Below are 16,094 nucleotides of genomic sequence, written 5' to 3' on the forward strand. Positions count from 1 at the left end.
TTACCTCTAGCCTTTAGGTGGGCAGAAAGATCCAGCCCCCCCCCCATTTTTGACTATAACATGTTGCTAGGTATAATTTTATTTTATATAAAAAGTGTTCTTGTGATTCTTCAGAGCCCAGGAATTGGTGCTGGTGATTGGAGGGACCTGCCCCCCACTGGTTCATTAAATCCTCTGCCCAGGTGCCCTCAGAATACAGGCTAGGAAGTCCAAGAGGAAATCCGAGCAAGAGCCTCACACTCTTGCTAATCCAGTCATTCTGTGACCTCAGGAGTCACATATAACGTCAGTGTTTCTGGCCCCCGCCGGATCCTCACTGCCAGCTGGGATTGGGTTCGAACAGCTTCATAAACATCTTCAGCATTTTGTACCAGCTGCTCCCCAATGGCCAAGATCACATCACCGGGTCGTAGACCAGCCCTGTGAAGAAAAATGGAGAAAAATGGAGTAGATATCCCACTTCAAGGACACATATACACCTCTCCCACCCCACCTCACAAAACAGTCTCTCCTTCACCTGTGTGCAGGGGAACCCAGGATGACTTTATGGATGAGCACACCATGTTGAACATCAGGAAAGCTTGGTTCTCGTAGCTGTAGTTCAGCAAGAATGCTGAAAGGACACAGATAACCCTATCAGTCACACCTAGCATTCTCCCCACTTCAAGACTCACTGACAAATGCATGGCTAGGACACACACTAGGTACGACAGATACAAAGGCAGTTCCCTTTTTGCCTTCTAGCAGTTAGGAAGTACAATATGTACATAAAAAAAAAAAAAAACTGATTCCAAATGACACACAGAATTAAATCAATAGCACTAATGTCATTCTAGAATCCTAAGAAAAGCTTTAAGGGGGCAATAGAACTCAGGCTGAGCCTAAGGATGGGTCTGATATTTATATAAAACAAGAACAACATAAATAAAGACAAAGGAGTGGGAAATCAGGTTGGCTGGAACAAAGTATTCCTGTAGGAAGTAACAGAAGTCAAATCTAGAAAGCTGTTAGAGACAAGTGGAAAATGGCCATTAAGTGCCAGATTAATGGATTAAAAACTAAATCACAACAGTAACAGGATGGAATCTATCCAGTAACAGGGATACAGGTAGAACAGGTAGTATAAAAAAGTCAAGTTGATAAGAGGGAACAACTCTTTTGACAGTGAGAGGCAGCTCATCTTAAATGAAGACAGAAGTGAGAACAAAGCTCAATACGGGATCAGTAGCTCATCACTGTAGTGAGGGGAGAAGTTTCAAAGGGAGAATGGGTAAAAGAGACCTGTCATCTGGAGATGGGAGTAAGCAAACAGCTTCAACCAAGTGGCCCTACATGTCACTATTCCTAATGCTCATACCTGGGAGTAAGAGTCAGCATCATCACTCCAATATAGCGGCGCTGGCACCCACTGATTCCAAACCAGGAGTCTATGAAAGGGAAACAAATAAGTCCCACTCAGCTACATCCTTCCTTCCCCTCCCTCTCCTTCCAATAGAATTCCCCTCCAGTGGGCTGGGGCTGTGGCTCAGAGGTAGAGCACTTGGCTGGCATGTGTGAGGCACTGGGTTCGATCCTCAGCACCACGTATAAATAAATAAAATAAAGGTCTATCAACAACTAAAAAAAAATATTAAAAAAAAAAGAATTCCCCTTCAGTAAGTCCTAAGGAATGCCCCTCCCCTGTATCCCATCCACCATTTTAAAGGTATCCCTTTCCCTCTAAGTCAAGCTCACTTTTCTTTTCCCCACGATGCAAAAACTCTCTAAGGCGATCAGAAGGGATAGCAAAGGAGATTCCAGCTGTGACCTTCATGGTATTCACTCCAATCACCTCCCCATCCTGCAGGGACACAACCCAAATAGATAGTAAGAGTGGGAACACCTGAACAGGAGTAGCAGAGACTATTGAGGGGATATGATTGGACACTGGAAGACAGGCAACAGCGATTGCACAGAAACTTGTATTTGTAAGTCAGAGGAAAAAACCCACCATTTCTACTCTGTCCTGAGGCAGGAATTCTTAGAAGAAAGATCACACTCACCAGGTTAACCAGGGGACCTCCAGAGTTTCCAAACTGCAGGACAAGAAGAAAATATGGAAGAGTTCTAGGGATTCTAAGCCTGGGGACATAACCAAGTTATAGGCATTTTCTCCAAATTGTCTTCTCTCCCAGCCCATGAATGACAGGCTGCCTTTTTGCAGCCCAACCTCTGAATATAGGCTCATAAGTTGGCTCCTGTACTACACATCCACCAATCCCATCTGTCATTTCTCACATATCAGGACGTACTCCCATCTGTCATTTCTCACATATCAGGACGTACATCAATAGCTGCATCAGTTTGAATGTATTCCACATTGGTTTGGGGGAGTCCCAGGTCTCTGGCTGGACGTTGAGCAGAGCTGACAATGCCAGATGTGATCGTGTTCTGCAGTGCAAACGGACTTCCCATGGCAACAACAAACTCCCCTTGCCGGACATCAGCGGACCGTCCCAGGGGCAATGTGGGGAGAGGCTCCTAAGGAAGAATGAGGCAGGGGGACTGTCATCTAGAGATGAGAGTAAGCAAATAGCTCCAACCAGACGTGACTTACTCCAACCCCACCTTGGTCTGAATCCTCAGCGTGGCAATGTCTGCCACAGGATCCACAGCTGTGACCATGGCCTCATATGTGTCGCCACTAGGCAGCCTCACACGGACTCGGCGCCGATCCGCCACCACATGGGCATTGGTAACAATGAGCCCGTCAGCAGCTACCACAAATCCTGAGCCGTTCGAGATAGGGACTTCACGGCCAGAGAAAGGGTGCCTGAAATAGGAAAGGGAAATCTGGAGATGAGGAAGCTCGCATTCCTCCCGTTCACCCGCCCTTGGGCCGCGACTAGGATGCCTCCAATTCTATCCCACCATTACCGGTCCAGGATCTCGATATAGACCACGGCAGGTGCCGTCTTCTCCACTACGTCTGCGATGAAATTGTACTGGCTCCGGGGTGAGGTGGGTGGCGGAGCAGGGACAGCAGCAAGGACCGATGGGGGACCCCGACCCCCGCCCCACAACAGCAGCAGCACAGCCCCCCCAGCGCCCAGCGCTACCGCAAGGCACACGCGCGAGCGGGTTCCAGGGGTCCCCGAGGACTCCTGGGTCCGGGGATCTGGAGTCTCAGCAGTCAGTCGTGCCCGGGGGTCCGGGGTCCCAGACGTCAGACATGCCCGCGACTCAGGGACCCCCACAGACAACCGGGCCCGGAGACCGGGGGTCCCATAAGTCACCCGGGCCTGGAGGTCAGGAGTGCCTGACGTCAGCAGGGCCCGGAGGTCAGGGGTCAACAAGGGTCCCTTACCCCAGAGAATACCCCCCAAAGCCCGCAATCCGCGGAGGCTCCAGCCTGCACCCCGCCCCGCCCTCAGCGCAGCCATCAGCTCCGCCTCGGTTTCCTCCTCGCCCGCCCTACTCAAAGGCGGTGCCCCGGACGCTAGCAGGCGGACAGCGGGAAGCGGGGCACGCTGGTACCTGAAGTCCTCCAGAAGTGCACGCCGGGACCCAGGATTCCCGGAGGCCGACTCCGCCCCACTCCACGAATGCCGGGAATTGTGGTCCCGGTGGGACGCTAGTTCTTAGGCTGCCCAAGAGGCCGCGGGGCATGCTGGGACCGCTAGCCCTTCCGGGGCGCCTCGGACTTCTGGTCCCGGCACCCGGGCTGATGCCCCAAGACTCCGCCTTCCCAGGAGCCCCTGCGGCCCGGCGCGAAGATGGCGGCGGCGGCGGCGGCGGCCGCAGGGCTTCCTTGAAGCAGCTGCGATGGAGCCTCCCCCGGCCCCGGGGCCGGAGCGGCTCTTTGACTCGCACCGGTAAGAGCTCCAAAGAGAAGAGGCCGGCTCCCGCGTCCTCTCGGCCTTCGGCACTTGATCACCTCGCCTTTCGCCCCCAGGCTCCCAGGTGACGGCTTCCTGCTCCTCGCGCTGCTGCTCTACGCGCCCATCGGGTTCTGCCTCCTCGTCCTGCGTCTCTTTCTGGGGATCCACGTCTTCCTGGTCAGCTGCGCGCTGCCGGACAGCGTCCTTCGCAGGTTCCGACTCGGGCACTCTGGGAGTCTCTGGGCTGGGACCGGCCGGAGGTCGGACAGTCACCACAGCCTGTATTCCCAGGTTCGTGGTACGGACCATGTGTGCAGTGCTGGGGCTGGTGGCTCGGCAGGAGGACTCCGGACTTAGGGATCACCGCGTCAGGGTCCTCATTTCCAACCACGTGACACCTTTCGATCACAACATAGTCAACCTGCTCACCACCTGTAGCACCGTGAGTGGGGGCGGGGGCGAAGCCCCGATCGCCACCGGGTGGATCACTGGGCCCAAACTCAAGGCTCACCTCTCCCGGCTTGGGGTTTCTCTTGGGAGATACTGAGCCTTGCCCCTGACCCCACTCCACTACCCCTTATCTCATTTATTTTCTCATTTCCTTCCATTCTTCTTGCTTTCTCTCCTCCCGTTTCCCAGCCTCTGCTCAATAGTCCCCCCAGCTTTGTGTGCTGGTCTCGGGGCTTCATGGAAATGGATAGGCAGGGGGAGTTGGTGGAGTCACTCAAGAGATTCTGTGCTTCCACGAGACTTCCCCCTACCCCTCTACTGCTGTTTCCTGAGGAAGAGGCCACCAATGGCCGGGAAGGACTCCTGCGCTTCAGGTGAGTGAGCACAGATATCTGGCTCCAACTGGTTGAGCTGGTGGTCACTTAGTTTTCAAAACTTTCAGCCTGTCCCATTCAGTCCTAGTTCATTCCCTTTTTTTGTCATTTTTAGTTCTTTCCCTGGATCTCTTCCTTGTTTATCTGCTTGTGCAGCTGGACCATTTACTGTTCTAAGTTGGATATGAGCTGCTGGCTGGGCTACCTGGACTCCCATCCTAGTCTCTCTTTTCTCTTCTAGTTCCTGGCCATTTTCTATCCAGGATGTGGTACAGCCTCTTACCTTGCAAGTTCAGAGACCCCTGGTCTCTGTGGTGAGTGTGTGCTAGACAGGGAATCTCTGGGGTTTGGAGGGGAACTTTCCCACCCCTGGTCTTGGCTTAGGCCTCACTTCATACCCTCCCCTCAGACGGTGTCAGATGCCTCCTGGGTCTCAGAACTGCTGTGGTCACTTTTCGTCCCTTTCACGGTGTATCAAGTAAGGTATTAACTGTCCTCGCTTTTTGGTGGCTGGGGAAGAGGCTCACCTCAAGGTCAAGGACGTAGTGGCCTCTGCTCTGTCCATTTGTAGATTTTTTATTATCAAAGTTCAACCACAGAGGCAATAACATTTACTATTTCCCCACCCTCACCATCACTGTCCCATGAAAAGAGGTACCAAAGTAAGGAAGAGATGACAGTCTCTATGCTGAGTTCCCTAATATGGCACTGGATTGTTTTTTGCAGGTGGCTTCATCCTGTTCATCGCCAGCTGGGGGAGGGGAATGAGGAGTTTGCACTTCGAGTACAACAGGTGGTAGGGTACACAGGCAGGGTGGAAGTACCTCCTTGGGGAGAGGAGTAGGAGGTCTTAAGGTCTTGACACTTAAAACCTTGCAATTTTCCTAGTTGTTGGCCAAGGAATTGGGACAAACAGGGACACGCCTCACACCAGCAGACAAAGCAGAACACATGAAGCGACAAAGACACCCCAGACTGCGCCCCCAGTCAGGTGTGTTTCCTCTATACACAAAGCTTTTTTATTTTGTTTTTGTTTGTTCATTTTGTTTTGTTTCAGCCTATTGTGATTTCCTATTTCTGAGCTAGTCAGCCTCTCCTCCTTCCTAGTTCTCTGTTTACCATGTATCTGATTTTTTCTTTTTTCTGTTTTTCCTTTTTTTTTTTTTTTTTTCCTCCTGCAGCCCAGTCTTCTTTCCCTCCCTCTCCTGGCCCTTCTCCTGATGTACAACTGGCAACTCTGGCTCAGAGAGTCAAGGAAGTTTTGCCCCATGTGCCATTGGGTGTCATCCAGAGAGACCTGGGTATGGGAAAGGGTGGCCACACACAGTGACAAACACAAGGAGGAAAAGTGGGTTGTGAAGGAAGAAGATGAGCAGGGAATGGAGTCCCTTCTCCTCTCTTTCTTTCTTCCCAGCTAGAACTGGCTGTGTAGACTTGACCATCACTAATCTGCTTGAGGGGGCTGTGGCTTTCATGCCTGAAGACATCACTGAGGGAACTCAGTCTCTGCCCACAGCCTCCACCCCAAAGGTGAGACCCTGGAAGTGGTCAAGTCCAAGATTTAGGGTAGGTTGGGGCAGTCTACATATACCCTATCCCTAGTTTCTCTTTTTGATCCTGAGACCCTAGCACAGTGCCTCTCTTGCAAAGTAGGCATTCGATGCGTGTTTAATGATGATGACTTCGCAAGCCCTCTGACATTGTGATCACCTCAGTTCCCCAGCTCTGGCCTGGTGACCCCTCAACCCACAGCCCTAACATTTGCCAAGTCTTCCTGGGCCCGTCAGGAGAGCCTGCAGGAGCGCAAGCAGGCACTATATGAATATGCAAGAAGGTGAGGGGGATAGAGGACAATGAGTAAGAAGGGGAAAGTTGCAAAGGGCATTATGGAGCTAACGTGACAAAGCCTATACAATGTCTCTCCCTGTGTCCCACAGGAGATTCAGAGAGAGACAGGCCCAGGAGGCTGACTGAGCTCAAAGGAACAGGATGGCACCCAGAGCCGCAGGACGGAGACTGGGGGCAGCCCTCACCCAACTCACAAAAGGCCGGATGAGTGGGTGGTAAAAAGGGAGGGATGGGGCTCCCCCAATCTCACATTAAATTCAGGGTTTTCACTCAAGGTCTCTGTTGCCTCTCTCGGTTTCAAAAGCCCCATGAGCAGGTTCCTTTTCCCTTGGTTAGAGGGTACACGGGTAAGTCTCCTTGTAGGTTTATGAGGGGTGGCTAGAATGGAACTGTTCGAAATCATCTCATGCCAAAAATAAGTGATCCTGAGAAAGTGTAAATAAAATGAAGATAGGCAGCAGCTGGACCCCAGCTTGGATGTTCAGCACTATGAATACACAGGTTTGTAAAGCTGCTGCTGTAAAACTACAAGTCCCAGAATGTCTTTCACAAGCACAGGACTCTCGGGTTCACACATGCTCAGTGTCTTGGTAGAAGCCTGTTTTCCATAGGTTCCTGAATAGGTTAAATCAAGTGGAGCAAATGGCCCCACCCTAAAAGCAAACTTTAGGATTGGAGTTTGAGCCTAGCCTAAGGGTGGAACCGGAACTTACCTTTGTACTTCAAGCAAGTCAGGGTTGGTTGGGTAGGTTTGGAACCGGCTGCCGTCCTGAGGCGTCTCACAGCTGCAAGCAGGTTTGAATCCAAGATTCTTGTGACCCTGCTCTCCTGCCCCCACCCCTCATATTATTTATTTTCTTCTTGGGAACTTCCAGCAGGTTATTATGTCTCATTCCTGTTGCCCCCCAAGAACCCCAGTGTTACAAGATTTTTACTACAGGTTAAAAGTTAACTATCCATGGTTCCTTAGAAACACCTAGCACTGTCTCCCAGCAAGCAAGAAATGCTGGAAAGAATGGACCCTGGGGCCTTATTACCAGAGGGTAGAAGTTAGGAATCCCGTGAGGTGGGAAGAGGGTGTCAGACACCAAATATGAGGTCTTACTAGCTGCCCTGCCTCCTTTAGGTTCTGCCGGATAGCCACCATGGCCTCTCAGCCTCCTAGGCTGGCAGAAGAGTCTAGCTCAAGTCCTGGGGAGTCTGAATTGGCTGTAAACCCCTTTGATGGGCTTCCCTTTTCTTCCCGCTACTACGAGCTGCTTGAGCAGCGCCGAGCCTTGCCCATCTGGGCTGCTCGCTTCACCTTCTTGGAGCATTTGGAGAGCAGCCCCACTGGAGTGGTGCTAGTGTCTGGAGAGCCTGGCTCTGGCAAGAGCACCCAGGTGGTGGGAGATTCTGGGAGGGGCTAAGGGATTTGGCCTTTTTCTAGGTAAGGGATGGGTTGTGCGGGGATACAGGGGAGTTGGGCAGAGGGAGATGGGCTAGGCTGGTAAAGAACCAAGGACTCCCCAAATCAGGAGCCCTGGCCATAGGCCCTCCCCAACACTTCTGACTGAATCCCTCTATCTCTGACCGATTTTCCTTTTCTACCCCTACCCCAGATCCCTCAGTGGTGTGCAGAGTTTGCATTAGCCAGAGGGTTCCAGAACGGCCAGGTTACTGTCACTCAGCCTTACCCTCTGGCAGCCCTGAGCTTGGCTGTGCAGGTTGCTGATGAGATGGACCTGACTCTGGGTCATGAGGTTGGATACAGCATCCCTCAAGAGAACTGCACAGAGTCTGACACCCTGCTCAGGTGGGGTCCTTTGCAGGCCTGACCTGAATCTAATTTCCTTCACCAAGTAGAAATGTCCATACCCTTCCCCAACCCAGTTCACCGTTTTAAATCATGCACAGTACAACTATTAAATTAAGCCTCTGAGTTCCAGCCAGGAATGTGAGTTCCCCTCACATTCACCTTGAAAATCTAACTTCCCTGTTTATGAACCAGATGTCCTCAGTGGAGTTGAGGTGTCATAGTTATAACTCCCCAAGCTCAGAAAGTCAGTCACAGTATCTTTTTCTGACCCTCAATATCAAAATCCAGGTCCCTTGAGGAGAGGTTCCCCTGGACTTCTAGGACCAATCAGTGTCCATCCTGATTCCTCTGCCTACTACCAATGTCAACAGGTTCTGCTGGGACAGGCTGCTTCTGCAGGAGGTGGCCTCATCCCCGGGCATTGGAGGCTGGGGTGTGCTGGTGCTGGATGAGGCTCAAGAGCGGTCAGTGGCCTCAGACTCACTTCAGGGGCTGCTGCGAGATATCAAGCTGAGAAACCTTCCAGGGGACCCTAAAGTGGTTGTGGTTACCGACCCAGCCCTTGAACCTAAGCTCCAGGCCTTCTGGGGCAATCCTCCTACTGTGCACATACCCAAAGAACCTGGTGGGAGTCCCATCCCTGTCTACAGAGACACTATCCCTATTGATCCGGTGGAAGCTGCCTGTCAAGCTGTGCTTGAGTTGTGTCAAAAGGAGGTTCCAGGAGATGTGCTTGTGTACCTGTCCAGTGAGGAGGTAAAATAATGGGATTACACACACAAAAAAAATGCTTAGGTTGACAATGTAGCTCAATGGTAGAGGGCTTGCATAGCATACATGAGGCCCTGGGTTTGATTCCCAATACTGCCAAAAAAAAAAAATAATAATAATCATGTATGCCTTCCTGTCCTGAGGGGATGGGATACTGGAGTGGTGGTATTTACTCTGCTGGGGTCTTAGGGAAAACAAGGACTTCAGGATAGAGCTGCCACCCACTTTTTGATTTCTAACACAGGGATTTATGGTTCAGTGAACTGAAATGATAACATCCCCAACTTTCTGAGTATATACAGTTTTCAGAGTGAAGGGCCATAGTTTCCATCAGTTTGACAAAGGGGTTTCTGACTCCCCCTAAAAGGTGAGAACTGCCCTAATGGCCTGCCCCTCTCTTCAGGAAATTTCCCTGTGCTGTGAATCCTTGTCGAGGGAAGTGGGGACCTTAGCTCTCCCAGGACCTCAACCACGGGTGCTGCCCCTTCATCCAGGCTGTGGCCAAGCGATACAGGCTGTATATGAGGACACAGACATGGGTGCCCGGAAAGTTGTGGTCACTCATTGGCTGGCTGACTTCTCCTTCTCCCTGCCTTCTATCCGTCATGTCATTGATTCAGGACTGGAACTTCGAAGTGTGAGTGAGAGATAAGGGGGAGTGGGGCTAAAGTCAAATGGCCCACTCTGATCTGTACTGACATTGGTTGGGGGGGTGGACAACAGGTTTACAATCCTCGGATCCGGGCAGAATCACAAGTATTAAGACCAATTAGCAAGTGTCAGGCAGAGGCAAGACGACTTCGAGCAAGAGGGTTTCCACCAGGTAAGAGCCTTTACCCTCAATGAGGTCAAGCAGAGCAGTCATAGCACATCAGCCCTGAGAAATCTACTTTCCCAGGTCTTTCTCCCCTCAGGGTCCTGCCTCTGCCTGTACCCTCAGTCCTTCCTAGAACTAGAGGCTCCCCAACTGCCACAACCCAGGGTGTGTGAAGAGAATCTGAGTCCCCTGGTGTTACTACTAAAGAGGAGACAGATTGCAGAGCCAGGGGAGTGCCACTTCCTGGACCGGCCTGGTGAGCACCCATCCTGCTCAAGTGCTACTCTCTGACCTGCTCAGACTTTACACCCTCTAAGCTCTGCTTCCTCACCAGCTCCAGAAGCATTGATGCAGGCACTGGAAGACTTAGACTATCTGGCAGCTCTGGATGATGATGGGGACCTATCAGACCTGGGAGTCATCCTATCAGAGTTTCTCCTGTCCCCTGAGCTGGCCAAAGCCCTGCTGGCCTCCTGCGAGTTTGACTGCGTAGATGAGATGCTCACACTTGCTGCCATGCTCACTGGTATATTTATAACTTTAAGCCACAAAGGGGTTAAAATTTATATCACTTGTTAGTCTGCGGGGTGTGTGTGTGGGGGGGGTGGTGGTGCTGGGGATAGAAGCCAGGCTAGACAAGTGCTTTACCACTGAGCTACACTCCCAGTCCCTCACTCCTATAAATCACTGCTTGTGTGGTCACCGCAACCCTTCTTCTTGTGTTTTAGTGCTCCTAAGACTTGTCCTTTCCTCTGTGCTCTAGTTCCCACCCCCCACAGGGCATAATCACCTATCCCTCTAATTTCTGCAGCCTTTTCTCTCTGCTGTTTCTTACCTCTCTACTTGCTTACAACTCTTGTCTTATTACTGAAATCCACACACCTCTGCCTCTTCAGCTATACAACATGATCTATCTCATTCTATGTAATGTATTGCTCACCACTGGATTATCATTGCAGGCCCACATATCAGCTTTCAACTTACCAGTGACCTTCCAGATACACAACTCAAAATGGAGAATTCTAAGCCTTTATTTGTGACCTTTTGATGTGCTGACCACTCCCACTTTGAAATTGCTTCCTCCCTAGGTTTCTGTGGTGCCACTCATCTATTCCTTGGGCTCCCTTATTCTCTGTTCATCCATTGTAAATTGGTCCTCAGGATTCCATCCTTGGTCTTTGTGTCTTCTCATTCACCAAACTCTAAGCAAGTTTATCCACACTCATAGTTTGAAACTCTGCCTTTATACTTAAAATATCCAAATTTTGTGCCTCATATCTCTCTGCCAGTACCATTCTTCTAGAGGGAGAGGGAAGGAGGAGGGAAAGATAGAGTGAAGGGAGAAGAGAGACCCATTTCCTGTCGGACATTTCTACCAGAATAGTCCATGGTATCTCAACTCAGATCTGAACTCAAGATCCTATTAAGCTACTCCTTTACCCATCATCACAAAATTTTTTTCCTCTTTTTGGATTCTCAATTTCAGATAATAACCATCACCTCTGCTCCTCTACTACCATAATTCTAAACTAATCTTTCTGCAGGTTCTTATTTTTATTTTATAAATATCATTTTTAATTAATTTATTCCTCTGCATATTCACTGTCAGTGCCAATGTTAGGTCCTCATTGTTCACTGAATTCCTTTAGTAGTCTCCTCACTAGTCATGTAAATATTTTCAAATGTGTGGACCCCCTTATTAAAAAACTCCTCTTCAACAGCTATTCTTTTTAATTTTTTTTTAGTTGTAGATGAACACAATACCTTTATTTATTTATTTTTATGTGATGCTGAGGCTCAAACCCAGTGCATCATGCATGCTAGGCAAGCACTCTACCACTGAGCTAAAACCCCAGCTACAACCTTCAACAGCTATTCTTTACCTTCAAGATATATGTAGGTACACATCTGTAATTCTACCAACTCAGGAAGCTGAGGAAGTGGATCATAAGTTTGAGGTCATCCTCAGCAACTCTGAGACCCCGCGTCAAAGAGAAAAGGTGGGGGGGAGGGCTAGGGATGCAGCTTAGTGGTAAAAAGCACTCCTGGGGGCTAGGGATGTGGCTCAAGTGGTAGCGCGCTCGCCTGGCATGCGTGCGGCCCGGGTTCGATCCTCAGCACCACATACCAACAAAGATGTTGTGTCCGCCGAGAACTAAAAAATAAATATTAAAAATTCTCTCTCGGGGCTGGGGATGTGGCTCAAGCGGTAGCGCGCTCACCTGGCATGCGTGCGGCCCGGGTTCGATCCTCAGCACCACATACAAAGAAAGATGTTGTGTCCGCCAATAACTAAAAAAATAAATATTAAAAAAAAATTCTCTCTCTCTCTCTCTCTCTCTCTCTCTCTTTAAAAAAAAATTAAAAAATAAAAAAATAAAAATTAAAAAAGCACTCCTGGGATCAATCCCTGGTGTGTCTCTCTCTCTCTCTCACACACACACACACACATACACACCTAAAAAACTTCTTTGCACAACACATTCAGACTCTCATGACCTTGCATATACCTACCTTTAGCTTTAGCTCCTGCTATTCTGCCACATGTCATTGCCTCCACCTAAATCAGGTGGCTTACAGTTCCCCAATGTGCCATGTTGTTAACCTAGATTAATAGTCATTCTGTTCCCAAAGCCTCAAATATTCCCACTGAACTAATAATTCCTACTCAGAATTTCAAAAATTAGCCCAAAGCCCTCATCCATTTCTCTTATATCACCCATGCTCCTATCACCCAAAGCTGCCCTCTTCTGTGTTTCCAAAGTATCATATATATACCTATCATACTTATCAGGTCTGCTTGCTTGTTGGTCTCTCCCACCAACTAATCTTCTTGAGGGCAAGAGACTCCTTCATTTACAGCCATTCCTCAGAATCCATGGGAGATTGGTTCCTGGACCCACTGTGTATACCCAAATCCACTGATGCCTATGTCTTTTATAATAAAATGGCATATGGGGCTGGGCTCAGCAGTAGCGCACTTGATCATCTCTAGGTTACTTATAAAATCAAACACAATGTAAACACTATATTTTTAAGGAATTATAACCAAAAAAAGTCCATACATTTTCTATTTAGATGCAATTTTTTCTGAATATTTTTGATCCACAGTTGTTCGAGTTCACAGATATAGAACCCATAGATATGGAGGCCAACTGTTGTTAATCCCTAATGTCTAATAAAGTGCAGAGTATGCAGAAATTACCAATGTTTTTTGAATAAAATTCCCAAAGGGGCATTTGTACCTTTTAAATATTACACCTGTACTACTATCCTTTCTCATTCCCTCAAACCACCTTCCTCTCTTCAACCTCCAGTTGCCCCTGGGTTTACGCGTCCTCCACTCTGTGCGGAAGAAGCTGCCTTGCGTAGGGGTCTGGAACACCCGGATGGTGACCACAGCTCTCTGATCCAGGTTTATGAAGCCTTTATACAAAGTGAGTGGCCCACTTTGCTCCTTCTTAATCCTAGATTTTTCAAAAAGGAAAGTGGTGTGCAACCATCTGACAGATCTCTGAGCTCAGGAAGAGGAGGCCTTTTGGCCATAGGTTGTATCCTTTAGGAGGCCTCAAGGACGTCAGTTGTAGCTGGTCTCTTTCCTCTCCTAGATGGAGCAAACGAGGCTTGGTGTCAGGCTCGGGGTCTAAACTGGGCAGCGTTGTGCCAAGCCTGTAAACTTCGGGGAGAGCTCCAAGAACTCATGCAGCAAATTGAACTTCCCTTGACCCAACCAGCCTTTGGCTCTGAACAAAATCGCAGAAACCTTCAGAAAGCACTGGTGTCAGGATACTTCCTCAAGGTTAGAGGAAAGGTTTGGGGTGAGAATGATAAACACAGAGGAGACAGATATTTATATGCTACCTCTGAAATTTGGGGTGAGAATGATAAATACAGAGGAGACAGATATTTATATGCAAGTACCATTCAGAATATTTAAAACCAAGAGGGACTATTCCTCTGAGTTTTTGGAGTACAAGGGACTATGGAAATACCATATGTAGAGACAACACCCAAAGGTAATATTTTTACTTTTAAAACTCTCACTACCCCTACTAATTCTTTCTCAGCCCCCTTGTCTTTTTTCTACTCTCTGCCTCTTCCGTTTACTTATTCCTTCAATATCTTTGTCTTTCAATGAGGTGGCCCGAGACACAGATGGGACTGGAAATTACCTGCTCCTAACCCATAAGCATGTGGCCCAGCTGTCCTCAAATTGCTGCTACCAAAATCGCCGTCCTCCGGCCAGACCCCCACAATGGGTGCTATACCACAGTTTCTCCATATCCAAAGACAACTGCCTTTCCATTGTTTCTGAGATTCAACCTCAGATGTGAGTTTCCTGACACACCTCCTGCACTGCCCATTCCTCTACCTGGGACCAAAACTAAAATTGTGAAGTTAGACTTAAGAAGAGATCTTAGTGGTTTGAGGGGAGAGGGTTCATGGAAGGGGTTGTAGGAAGTTCAAGAGTCTGCTTTATAAGAGAAGATAGAGCTTATCTTGTTATGATTCTCTCTGTCAGGTTGGTGGAGTTGGCCCCTCCATATTTCCTGAGTAACTTGCCCCCCAGTGAGAGCAGAGATCTCCTGAACCAATTGAGGAAAGAAATGGCAGATTCATCGGCAGAGAGTGAATCTTCCTCCATCCAGGAGTTCAGAGATGCCTGTGTCCTGCAGTGACCTGCCTAAGGATTAGAGCTAAGCTCAACTCATGGTCCTCCTTCAGGCTAGCACCAAAGCAGACAACTAGATTTAGAAGGCCAGAGTTTAAGGTCAATGTAAATTCTGGAATCTAAAAGGAGTAGAGGGAATGGGGTAAGCCACAGTCTATATCGGGTAGAATCCTTCCCTTAGCCTTCTTGTTGCTTTCCTTATTTGCCAGGGACTGACATGCTCCCCATTCTACCAAGTTATGTCAGATCCATCCTTGTACTCCCTTTTGATCTATAAAAGATTTTTCTATGATGCCACGTTTGATTTTGATTTTGCAGCAGAATATACAACAAGCATGAAGAAATGACATCATTTCAAAGATCAGGGCCAACTCCTGGAGCCTCTTGCCTGGCTCCCACCCCTGGTCAAGCCTTATGTTGTCTGACATAACTGTCAAAAGCACAGAATATGAGTATTCTGGCTATCATTGGCCCTGCCTGTCTTTCCTCTATCACAATGTTCCAGCCTCCAGGGGAGGAAGAATGGAAGTGCTAGAGGAATCAGACAGAATCTTTCCTTTGTCATACAACTTAGAGCTTACTCCTTTTTAAACCTTACTACAACCATCCCCTCACTAAGCTCACCATCAACAAGCATCCCAGCAGCCTCTGGCTGAAGTTGACACTTAAGGAACAGTCTTTTTTTATGGCTATGAATACCTTCCCCCATTTTGCCCTTGGACTATTAACTTTGATATTCTTCATCATCTTGCACATTATAAATATGTTTATGGAATTTTGCTGGAAAACAAGATTTAATCCTTAGAACTCTGCTTTTCTTCTGAATACCCTCTCTTGGAGATTCTGTCTGTTCTCATCATTTTCTATCTTCATCTGTATGTGGATGTCAGTTTATGTCTCTCAAAGATACTTTTCCAGAATTTATTCTTTCTAGGTCTAACATTCATTTTGCCTAGAGTTAATCTTACTATAAACTTCCCAATTTCACCCTTCATCATCCTCAGCACCATTGATTTCTTGTTCTCCATATTTCCCATCTGAAATTATCTTTAATTTTTTTTTAGTCTTATTATTTCCAAAGTATTCTGGTCACCCTAACTCCACTGGGCCCATTACTTTCTCTCCATCCCCCTCCCACCGTGGGTACTAGGAATTGAACCCAGCACTATCTACCCAGCGCAATCTACCACTGAGCTACATCCCTAGCCTCCCCCCACCCCATCCCCTTCTTTGAGACAGGGTCTTTACAAGTTGCTGAGGCTGCCTTTGACTTGTGGTCCTTCTCCTTCAGCCTCCTGAATAGCCGGGATTACAGGCCTGTGCCACTATGCTCAGTGTGGACCCATTAATTTTGCCCAGTTTCCTCTTCTCCCTTTTCTGTCCCTGTGGGACACCAGAGCCAGATTTTCTTCATAGATGTTATATTTTGTCTGATGTATAAGTATTCCTCTCACCTACAGCCCAAGTGCACTGTGAAGCTCAAAAAGAATACAGCCAGCAGATT

General features: G+C 48.5%; 3 protein-coding genes across 5 annotated transcripts; 2 read left to right on the forward strand and 1 right to left on the reverse strand.

Moving 5' to 3' along the window:
- Nucleotides 1-96: 96 nt before the first annotated feature.
- Nucleotides 97-3,553, reverse strand: HTRA2 (HtrA serine peptidase 2). Of its 2 annotated transcripts, XM_081265052.1 has the most exons (8): nucleotides 2,917-3,553; nucleotides 2,608-2,812; nucleotides 2,326-2,520; nucleotides 2,043-2,075; nucleotides 1,735-1,840; nucleotides 1,358-1,427; nucleotides 518-613; nucleotides 97-420 (listed from the first exon to the last, which is right to left on the reverse strand). In XM_081265052.1, the coding sequence occupies exons 1-8, from the start codon at nucleotides 3,420-3,422 to the stop codon at nucleotides 255-257; spliced, it is 1,377 nt and encodes a 458-aa protein (XP_081121178.1). In that variant the 5' UTR covers nucleotides 3,423-3,553; the 3' UTR covers nucleotides 97-254. The 2 variants fall into 2 exon arrangements, with proteins under 2 accessions (XP_081121178.1, XP_081121179.1); XM_081265053.1 differs by lacking the exon at nucleotides 2,043-2,075.
- A 138-nt stretch (nucleotides 3,554-3,691) lies between these two features.
- Nucleotides 3,692-6,806, forward strand: AUP1 (AUP1 lipid droplet regulating VLDL assembly factor). 2 transcript variants are annotated; one of them, XM_081265054.1, is made up of 12 exons: nucleotides 3,692-3,854; nucleotides 3,935-4,072; nucleotides 4,152-4,302; nucleotides 4,500-4,684; nucleotides 4,926-4,998; nucleotides 5,094-5,167; nucleotides 5,411-5,477; nucleotides 5,573-5,675; nucleotides 5,866-5,985; nucleotides 6,099-6,214; nucleotides 6,400-6,518; nucleotides 6,622-6,806. In XM_081265054.1, the coding sequence occupies exons 1-12, from the start codon at nucleotides 3,805-3,807 to the stop codon at nucleotides 6,656-6,658; spliced, it is 1,233 nt and encodes a 410-aa protein (XP_081121180.1). In that variant the 5' UTR covers nucleotides 3,692-3,804; the 3' UTR covers nucleotides 6,659-6,806. The 2 variants fall into 2 exon arrangements, with proteins under 2 accessions (XP_081121180.1, XP_081121181.1); XM_081265055.1 differs by lacking the exons at nucleotides 4,926-4,998; nucleotides 5,094-5,167.
- A 118-nt stretch (nucleotides 6,807-6,924) lies between these two features.
- On the forward strand, nucleotides 6,925-14,788 carry DQX1 (DEAQ-box RNA dependent ATPase 1). The gene is made up of 11 exons (XM_081265056.1): nucleotides 6,925-7,914; nucleotides 8,134-8,327; nucleotides 8,702-9,086; nucleotides 9,505-9,738; nucleotides 9,825-9,924; nucleotides 10,016-10,174; nucleotides 10,253-10,444; nucleotides 13,236-13,355; nucleotides 13,527-13,717; nucleotides 14,058-14,248; nucleotides 14,441-14,788. Exons 1-11 carry the CDS (start codon nucleotides 7,678-7,680, stop codon nucleotides 14,595-14,597), a joined length of 2,160 nt encoding a protein of 719 aa, XP_081121182.1. The 5' UTR covers nucleotides 6,925-7,677; the 3' UTR covers nucleotides 14,598-14,788.
- Nucleotides 14,789-16,094: the final 1,306 nt, after the last annotated feature.

Source organism: Spermophilus citellus (assembly GCF_964194105.1).
Source record: "Spermophilus citellus genome assembly, chromosome: 13".
Lineage (NCBI taxonomy): Eukaryota > Metazoa > Chordata > Mammalia > Rodentia > Sciuridae > Spermophilus > Spermophilus citellus.